Genomic DNA, 10,491 nt, shown 5'->3' with positions numbered 1-10,491 from the left:
CATCCTCACATTTAGAAGCTGTACCCATAGATGTGGGTTTACTTACATAATTTAAGCAGTTATTAAAAACACCTAGTAATTTCCTGTCATCATTTCAGCTTCACTTACTGAACGCAAGTGAACCGCTGGCAAGTAGTTTTACACAGCATGTTGCTGTGAGAACATTATTACAGAATCAAGGGTTTATTGTGATAAAAAAGGCACTTTAAATTACAAAATATAAATAAATGTCTCTGTCTATTTTCAACTTTAAAAAACGTGTCAAAATAAACAATGTGTTACCTTTCAATTAGAATGTTACGATATATTATTCTCATGGAATTTAACCTGTGCGGTGCAAACGCTATGTTGTGAAAACTAACAAAATCTAACAAACCCGTGGACGTGCGTTTAATTTGAAAGCAACACCAGGAAGTCGTGTTTCGCCCATTGCTTAACTTGACTCTCATGCAGCCTCGCAGGCCACTTTCCTTCAGGATGACTGGGAGTGACGCAGGGCATGCGGGGAAAAAAAACTAGGGTTTGAGGGTAGGCTAAGGACAGGGAGGACGGCGGAGATGCTGGAAGGACTGTAGCTTTGATTTCACTAGTTCAACCCGATGCACCGCTTTTTCTACTGCACAGAGGACATGAGAGTAACCTATATTTAGGTTTCATGTGAGAGATAATAATTAGGCATCACCACCTCATCTTCGGGGCGGATACACTCCCAGGTAGGCTGCATCGTGCCTTATTATGACAGTACTATAGCGGTTGCTCTGATAAATGGGGTTTATTCACACATTCCATCAGATATACATGTGAATAATAATTATATCGCTTGAGTCAATCGTATGGACCCTAATTTGATCAGCTATTATCAATATGCTGCGTGATTGCTCTACCTTAGCTAATTCTTCAAGCTTGAAAGTCACGATTCCTTACTAATGTAATTATATGTAAACAATCTGCACACAATTGATAACACAAGACTTATTTCTCTTTAGATAACATTGATCCCCGCCCCTTTACAACGGAAAGTAGCCTAGTCATTCCGTTTTGCTCCTGAACACCAAGCTGCAAGTCGCATCCAGTTTGAGGATATTTGGACACCTCTCCTATAGAAAGTCTCCATCATGAACTACCTGCGTCGACGACTCTCGGACAGCAATTTCATGTCCAACCTGCCCAATGGCTACATGACCGATCTCCAACGCCCCGACCCGCCGGAGCAAAGCCCCGCAGTGTCGCCCGGCCCGATGGAGAGGCGGCAGTCCACCAGCCAGCCGCAGCCGCCGGCGCAGCCGCAGCCGCAGCCGCCGCCGCAGCCGCAGCAGCAGCCCGGTGGAGGTGGAGGCTCCGGCTTCTTCTCATCCATATCAAATGCTGTTAAACAGACCACCGCTGCTGCGGCTGCGACCTTATCCGAAGCAGCTGACCGGGCAGGAGTCTCCAGCAGCGCCAAGATCCTCCTGGTTATCGATGACCAGCAGACCGACTGGTAAGAGCAGTGCGCATTGCCCGCACGGTGCCTCATCGTCTAGACCAAAATGTGTGGCAGAGCGTGGGTTGCAGTGGCCTAACATCTAGAAGGTCATAGATTCGCCCAGTGCTGTGAGCTATATCATGTGTAACTAAATTTGCTTATACCTGAAACGCAGTGCAATGTGTTTGTGTACTGATATTGCCATGGCAAACGGGGAAAGACTAAAGGCAGGGGAGCCATTTTCAATTGAAGATCAGCTGGTTGCTATTCTGCCAATAACATGCTTAGCATTAGGCCAATGCACAGGGTATGGGATAATGCCACAATGATGAAGAAGGTATGTTCAAGTAGACTGGGTGTAAGAGAAAATTGTGCACAAGAAAAATGCATGCATCAGGTTTAGTCAAGCCTGTTTGCGCACACAGCACACATCACACATCACTCTCCCCAAATAACAACCAAGGTGATAACAAACTATGCATCAGTGCATCTTCAAATCAAAACCCCTCCATCCCACAGTACGGGGTGGTTCTCACACTCTGTCATGACATGCAGGATGTGGATAGTATACTTCATAAAGTGGATGTAACAGACCTGCTCCAGTAATAATGTCCATATGTCCAATTTACATCTCCATGTGCATCAGGTAGTTAAATGATGTTAGCTTTATTTTTTTGGTCATGTTGCATGGTGCATTCGGGCCTATAGTCCTGATGAAATGAAAGTTCTTACAGTCATACCAGCATGCTACATATTGCCACTAACATATTACTTTATCTGTGGAGAAATAACATGTTGTTACTTTGAACTAGCTATATTTATGTATTTGACATAACTCTTTCTTTGGTCAGTTCTGAATTCACACCAATTAGACTCAAATCTACATTTCACATGCAGGGTAAAGGTCTTCAGAGGAAGAAAAGTCCACAGTGAGTTTGACATCAAGGTAGAACAGGTAGGTTTTACACATAACTATTTCCTTACTTACTCTGTGTTAATGTCAATCTTTACTCCTGGAGGACAATGAACTTAAAAAAATAACTGGACTAGTTGAAATAAACCAACTTTAGTCTCGTGACTATAGAACTGTGAACTTTAGTGGGAGGGATGTTACAGAAGCCTGCCCATATTGTGCATCATTTGTCTTCCCTTCGATCATATTTGGGTTGCATATCTTTTTTTTCTTTAGCAGTGACATCTCTGTACAATAGGAGCTACTACTGTGTTCATAGAGAAGCTTAGAATTATAAATGTCTTAGACATGTATATCAGTGGAGGCTGCTCTATTCATTCCCACGCTGCTCTGTGTAGCCTTATTTATTTACTAATATTCATTATTATTTTTAGTATTATTAACACTGGCTGTCAGTGGCAACTTATGTTGCAATCCACTCAACAGCACTTTGAGGACACCCTGATAGTAATACATATTTTCCACTGCACAAGGCATATTTCTCCCTTTTTGTTTGTATCCCTCTACTTCATGTTGCCCTGGCATTTCCATTATTTCCACTGTGGCCTCTTAACAGGTAGAACACACTTCAGATTAAGTCTGCCATCTCATAATTGCACCCTATTGAACAAAACTCATGTGGAATAGGTGATATGTCACTGTCCTGCTGCTGTGATCGTGATTTTAATTCCTTTTTTTTAGGCCGAATTCTCTGAAATCAGCCTGGTGGTGAATTCCACAGGCACTTACAATGTGGACATTGATGCAATCAGGAATGGGCATAAGGTTACTAAGTAAGTACTCTGCAAAATATTTCTAGTTAAAAAAGTTTGAAAGTGCTTCTGCAAATATGAGGTTATGTTGAAATCTGCTGAAATTCCACTCAACCATGAATGGAAGTGCCTCATGACTGTCTTGCAATGCTGTTTAATATTTTGCTAATGTCCTCTCTTCCAGATCTTTGAAGCCAAACTTTGTGCTGATCAGACAACATGCCTTCAGCATGGACAAGAATGGAGACCACAGGGACATAGTGATTGGACTGCAGTATGCTGGACTGCCAAGTGTTAACTCTGTGCACTCTGTCTACAATTTCTGTGACAAACCATGGGTGGCAAGTATTATTTATTAATTAATTTGAAACCATATGACACCATTTTATCTATATAGACATATGAAACTTATATTTTGGATTACAAAGGCTTTCTTTTAAACATTTGTGCCCATTTTAGTTTGCTCAGATGTCTCGACTCTCCAAGCAACTGGGCTCAGATGAGTTTCCTCTGATAGAGCAGGTTTACTATCCAAACCACAAGGAAATGGTGAGTTCTCTGCCATCTGCTCTCCTCTCTCTCCTCCCCATTTCCACTTGTGATGATGGGTATGTCTGAATGCTGAAGCCTTAAAGAGACACACACAGGCTTATGCATAAACAGGTCATCCCTCTGCACAGCCCATTTCACATTTCCGGAGTGTAATTCACTTCCATGTCAATATTCATCTCATGCAGCAGCTGAGAGCAATCAAAGTTTCTGGGGAGTGTCTTGTTTTTTTTCCATTGAGTTTTTGATTATTTGTCTGCCAACTGAGTGACATTATAGTTATGTCAGAGTCTGTTGCTGCAGAGCAGTCATCTCCACCCTTGCGGACAGTACTGTGCTGGCTTTCAAGCCATCAATATGATTCAGAATCTCTTGCGAAATAGAGGATGGGTGCTGTGTGTCAATTCGGTTTGGCAGAAATGCATAAAAAATTGTGTTTTAGTCATGAGAGTGTTTTGATTAAGCTATGATATGAAATTATCTTGTTTCAGATTACCTCCCCCCGCTTTCCAGTCGTGGTAAAGATGGGTCATGCTCACTCAGGAATGGGAAAGGTAGTACTGGAGGGCTCGGGTGTTTACTGAATTCAATGTGAGCACAATATTTCTCGGACCAATATATAAATGTATATTTATATTTTTACCTACTCCAGGTGAAAGTGGACAATCAATATGATTTTCAAGACATTGCCAGTGTTGTGGCACTGACCAAGACATATGCCACATCCGAGCCCTTCATTGATGCAAAGTATGATGTCCGCATCCAGAAGATCGGCAACCATTACAAAGCCTACATGTGAGTTTCAGATTACGGCCAAAGAGGCAACACACCGGTCCATTATTATACCAAATGAAAGTGGTTGAATCGCAAAATAATAAATACAATTCTAATAAACAGGAGAACATCAATTTCTGGCAACTGGAAAACCAATACTGGCTCATCTATGCTCGAGCAGGTGGCCATGTCAGACAAGTAAGATCTCATAAATGTAGAGGAGATGAGGTATTAAATCCTATAATGTCTCATTGTATTATTATAGATCTGTTTAATGTTATTACAGGTACAGAATGTGGGTGGACTCTTGTGCTGACATCTTTGGAGGGTTGGATATCTGTGCTGTGGAGGCTCTACATGGTAAAGATGGCAAGGACTACATTATAGAGGTACTAAAAGGCAGTAAAATAACATCAATAGAATATGTGTCTGTGTTCATAAGAGAAATCTATTAAATCCATCATATGTGGATTCTTAGGTTGATGACTGTTCGATGCCACTGATTGGAGACCAGCAGGACGAGGATCGTGTTCAGATTGCAGAGCTGGTGATTTCCAAGATGAACCAGGCTGTTCCACGCACTATGAACTCTTCTCCAGCAGGACAGCCTGCACAGGTCCTTATTTTCCACACTTTTATTAGTAATATATGTCAAGTCAGCTTTGTTGTTATTTAGCGTACACACAAGGTTTCTAAGAACATCAGAAACTTAAAAGATAACAAATGTACAATGCGCTGTAAATGAGTAAATACATAGTGAAACAAATGTATGTCCATGTTTATGTTGTGCCGAGCCTGCAAGCTTCTAAGTGTAGAGGTGACCTTGACCAAACTCAAGGTAATTGTCGTAACTATACATTGGGGAATAATAAAGAGTTAAGAATAAAGTGTTATTATTGATTCAAAAGATAGAAGCAGTAATATTATTTAGAAAACTGGCTTCAAAGTAATGCCTGAAAATAGATGTCTATGTCTGCTTGGAGAGGACCAATACGTAATTCAAGTCTCACAGTCTGACAGTACTTTCAGGTGTATCCATAAAAGTGGAGATTTATGTCACATGTGTTTAACCGAGAGACAAAATGAAAATGAATAGGCCAAGCACTGATTCTTTTCACAATTATAATACATATTTTCTGCCCTTTTAACTTCTGTATGTTGTAGAGAGCAATTTCTCCTCAGCCTGTCTCACAGCCCAAAGTACCACAAGCTCAACATCGCCCCTCACCTCAGGGTAAGCACTTTGAAGTTAAATGATATAATTTATTTTTGTCTAAATTATCTCTCTTTATTTCCAAGTCCAGGCCAGGGTAATAGAAAAAGATTTGCATGTGATTTGTTGATTTGTTTTTCTCCTGTAGGTGGTCCTCAGCAGAGTCCTCCATCTCAGCAGCGCCCACAGCCTCAAGGCCAACCTCCCGCACAAGCCCAGCAATCTGCTGCGAACCCAGCAACCGGTGACCCCAGTGCCCAGGCTAAGGCTACCCAAGGACCTGCAGCCCAGCCACGGCCACCAGGTCAGGGATCTCCTCAAGGCCAGAGAACTCCTTCTGGTCAGGGCTCTCCTCAGCGGAGCCAGGGAGGTTCCCCTCAAGCTCAGAGGCAACAGTCTGTCCCCCAGCAGGGGAAACCTCAACAGAGGCCAGCACAGCCTCCGAGGCAGCAGTCATTGGGGGCAGCGCAGCAACAGAAGCAAGGTCGCCCTGGAGGACCCACCACCCAGCAGCCCCGACCTGGTGCTCAAGGTCATGGGGGTCCAGGGGGACGACCCCCGCTGCAGCAAAAGCCTCAGCCCCCAAACAAGCCCAGTCTGGACAACCCGGCGATGAGCGGCTCTCCACAACTAAAGTAAGTAAGTGTATATGATAAATGATTGTGGATCAGTTTCCTCTAATTTTTCTTATGTTTTGCCTGCATCTGGATATGCATGCCATGTGGGAAATCTTTTCATGCACTTCTTTTGACAGATGTTCCCCTTTGAATGTGCATGATTTATTGATTCTTACATTTTCAGTCCTTCAGCAGCAGTTTCAACAAACATAACATTTCAGATTGTCTGTTAAGATCGCCACACATTAAAACAACTACAAGTTGAAGCTGGCTTGCATTTGTCACATTCCATATTCACACAGGTTAACACATGTTCAACATTTTGAGTTTTCAGTTTTCTTTTTAAAAAATAAATTAAGTATTGTTCAACTGTTAGAAGTTGTCTCATAAAGTGGTTATTTAATATATAACTGTTTGGGTTAATGTCTCGTTATATGAAGTATTTATTTACTACAGAAATATAAATGAATCAATCTTGTTTCAACAATTTCAATCTGAAATATTATTGGCATATCCTGGAAAGTAATTTTAACTTTTATTTTTTCTGATTTCAGTCAACACAAAATTTAAAGTTAGATAAAACTGATAACTCAGAGAAATCTGATTATCATCAATCATTTAATCTGTATTATTGCTTCTACCTTTTTGGTCAATACTCTTTCCAGCTGATGAGTTTCATGGACAAAGGACTCACATGATCCTGAATTTGGATTATATTAGATTGCATTATGATCTCCTGAAATAGAAACATGAAACACGTGTCATCCTTTCTTTGCATCCAGAAAAGCATTCACTATATCATATCACAGTTACTATAACTTGAAATGATAAGGTAATATTGAATGGCCATATAGAAAGCTTTTATAATTCTTTACTCCTGCCTCTCTCTCTCTCTCTCTCTCTCTCTCTCTCTCTCTCTCTCTCTCTCTCTCTCTCTCTCTCTCTCTCTTGCCGTGCTCCATGTCTTTTCATTCCATGAGTTTGCTGCATGACTTTAATAGCCTCTTCCTCTCCTCTATTGCCATTTTCCTTTTTTTTTATAGCAAATCCCAGTCTCTTACCAATACCTTCAACATTCCAGAAACCCCAGCGCCACGAGCCAGCCTTAGCCAGGATGAGGTGAAGGCTGAAACCATACGCAATCTACGCAAATCTTTTGCCAGTCTCTTTTCAGACTGAGACGGCAGAAGCCCCCCTCCCCTCTTCCTACTGACAGACAGATGGACAGGCAAACTGAAGGACAGACTCCCCCAGTGAACAAGGACCAACAGGATCCAATTCATGTACATTGACCATGATGTGAAAATGTACACACTTGACACCCACTGCCTAAATAGTTAACACCTTTTAAAATGAACAAAAAGTAGGATACACAGTTAATTTAGGCGCTGATATCTGAAACATTCCTTGCCTCGCCTCAAGCTAAAGTAAGCCATCCACTAATTGTGTTCCACAAACAAATCACAGAACAAAGCCTGTATATGCATGCACTCACTCACATACACAAAGATAAGAAACTAAACAACAAAATACTGCTCCCACTTGTTTGGTGCCGTGAAGTCATTGTGATCTTTATGTTTGCATTTTGGTCGGCTAGCTGATCAACTGAATTAATTAAGGGACTGTACAAAAATCATTGGGGAGTGAACAACTGTTGAATCTGATATTTTATTTTATTAAAAAAAGGAAAGCCCTCCACAGGGTTTTTCAATATTGTCAAAATTATATATTTGTTCCAAACATAACAAAATAGTGAAAATACAGCAGTTTATATTTTTAAACCTAGAATCTGTTAAAACCTATTATTATTATTATTATTATTATTATTATTATTATTATTATTATTATTATTATTATTATTATTATTACCATTATTATTGTGATTATTATCACACCATACACCTCTTAAACCACATACAAAGCATCTTTATTTACGAACTATTTTTGTATAATTCATCTCACTTAAACAACATAAAATATGACCTAGTATAGAAATATGGGGTAAGATATAAAAAAAATAAAAGACCTTTCCCTACTCTCCCCAACAAATAAGACAGCACTCTCCTCAGCGAAAATACAATTTGCAATTGTGGAACGTCCGCCCTAAAAACAATGTTTGTACAGTCTCTAACACAGCACAGCTGCACACATTAAATGTCCAGAGTTAATGTTAGATCTGTTCGAGCCGTTGACCGCTCATGGTGATGTCTTAGCTGCATGTCAACAGAAGGCAATGGCCGCACTTTCCAACCCCTGACATTGGCGCTTGTAACTGTGTCGTCACACGTAGTTGAATTAGTTAGTACAGTAAACCTAGTAGGTGTTGTGAGTATGTTGTTGCTGCCAATTTTGTTCCTTTTTTTTTGTTGCACAAGAACAAAAGGCCAAAAGCGCTCCCTGTTAAAAGCATGCCTTACACAGACAAGAATGTCAGATCAAATGGAGTTGTCTCAGGGATTTCCAATTGATTGTGACACTTGTATGTGGGTAAGGGTCTTCCACTGCAGTTTTATTGTGCTTGTTTACTAATAATGAAGGAAACGCATGCATTTTAATAAGGAAGAATCGTTCTATTATTTCGGATGCATTTGCACACAGAGAATACTGCAAAATTATACTTGAATACAGTTACACTGACTGATGTATGAAGTCTTTATTTTCAGGTTTATTCATCTGCCACTTGACAAAGCAACAACTCGGTGTTCCCACCCTGAGGTGCTGCTGTGTGTGTGACAGGTGTGGCACAGAAAGATACAGCATAGGCAGGGTTTGCAACTGTTCAGGTACAGTTAGTGAACAATTTGATTATTTACAGACAGTTTAATTTCATATTCCCTTGACTCAAATGCAATGTATTGAAAACAGCTTCTTACTATAAACTAGCTATGGATTTACAGTAAGTTAATGAATTGAGTCAAGTTTATTTTTTGGAGTATAGCAATGTTAACTGGGGGTTTAACCTTGCAGTAGAAGTAGTACTTCCTGCAAATCCTTCCTCGTACTGTTAACCTTTTCTTTGATCACTCCTGAAAAACAATTATTTTTCCAGGCACTAAAATGTCTTCCAGAAAGAGTGATTTCTAATTGAATGTCAACGTAGTATGGCAATATCATGCTTTTTAGAAAAGACCCAATAGCCAAAAGCATAAAGGAGCCCTGGTTCCCCTGCAGATTCTTCTTCTTCTTCATGCTGCCTGTGTTTTGTGTAGCCACAGTGACCCCTTGTGCTCAATGGTGCATAAACATGTGAATGTCGTTCTGTAACTGGTCAAACCAAATAGATGTGTTGTACAGAGCTCTGAGGGATGCAGATTTTCACCTTTCCCCTGCTGCTATTTGTGCTTGTTGATATTACGTGTCTTAAAGTTTTTGTTTCTTTATTCTGTGTTTTTATTTGAACTATTTTGTACACACTTCTTTTTTTCTATGAGGCAGGACTATCTGGGGCTTGTACGTTTATGCATTAGTGATTCAGAGCTCCACTTTCAAACTTTACAGTGACTCGGTGTCAGTGCATTGCTGTTTGACTTATTGTGGTACAGCCCAACGCCAAGAGAATCAGTAAGAGCAGCTTTGTGTAATTGTTACACTGAGTGTGTAATTTATGAAAATGCGCCATCACAATTAGCATGGATAGTTAACTTTAAAAATGTCATACTGTTGCTCAGAGGCCTGTTGGCCATTATAGGACAAACTATTTGTCATGGCACCTCCTGAGACTGACAGGATGAACTATGACAGTGATGCAAAGAAGTAGTTGTATGTATTTATGTTTTTGATATTTACAGATTGTTTTTTTCTTTTTAAAAGTTTACATAATTTATGGTGGATGTATCTGACTGTGAATGTACATTGATTTCTTTGTTAAAACTGGTTTTATTGTTTGTTTTTTTAAATGAGTTGTATAACCATTGTGAAAAGATTAAATCTTTACAAATTTGAGTTGAACTTATTATCAATTTATGCCTGCCAGATTTTAAAATGTTCATCATAAATGTAAGTGCAAGAATCAACAGTTGAGGTTTTTGTCAATCAAAGATGAGATAATGTAAATCATGGTGGAATTGAATTCAATGTAAAAAAAATAAATATTTGATGTTATATGCAATGTAGCTATACTATGTGAAAATTACTATGTTATTAAAACA

The 10,491-nt window shown here is 39.9% G+C and overlaps 1 protein-coding gene across 4 annotated transcripts; it reads left to right on the top strand.

The window, feature by feature from the left end:
• The first annotated feature begins 472 nt into the window (after positions 1-472).
• syn1 (synapsin I) lies at positions 473-10,285 on the top strand. 4 transcript variants are annotated; one of them, XM_068605134.1, is made up of 14 exons: positions 473-713; positions 987-1,480; positions 2,363-2,420; positions 3,120-3,211; positions 3,375-3,531; positions 3,650-3,739; positions 4,231-4,293; positions 4,392-4,534; positions 4,637-4,711; positions 4,800-4,902; positions 4,992-5,129; positions 5,678-5,747; positions 5,875-6,361; positions 7,425-10,285. In XM_068605134.1, the coding sequence occupies exons 2-14, from the start codon at positions 1,116-1,118 to the stop codon at positions 7,450-7,452; spliced, it is 1,869 nt and encodes a 622-aa protein (XP_068461235.1). In that variant the 5' UTR covers positions 473-713; positions 987-1,115; the 3' UTR covers positions 7,453-10,285. The 4 variants fall into 4 exon arrangements, with proteins under 4 accessions (XP_068461235.1, XP_068461234.1, XP_068461236.1 ...); XM_068605133.1 differs by having other exon boundaries at positions 7,387-10,285; XM_068605135.1 differs by having other exon boundaries at positions 5,875-6,365; positions 7,425-7,510.
• The last annotated feature ends 206 nt before the right edge of the window (positions 10,286-10,491 follow it).

Source organism: Clinocottus analis, unplaced genomic scaffold (genome assembly GCF_023055335.1).
Source record: "Clinocottus analis isolate CAN_PGR_092001 unplaced genomic scaffold, fCliAna1.0.p SCAF_7, whole genome shotgun sequence".
Lineage (NCBI taxonomy): Eukaryota > Metazoa > Chordata > Actinopteri > Perciformes > Cottidae > Clinocottus > Clinocottus analis.
Note: the sequence above shows the minus strand (reverse complement) of the source record. Positions and strands in the feature narration are given on the sequence as shown.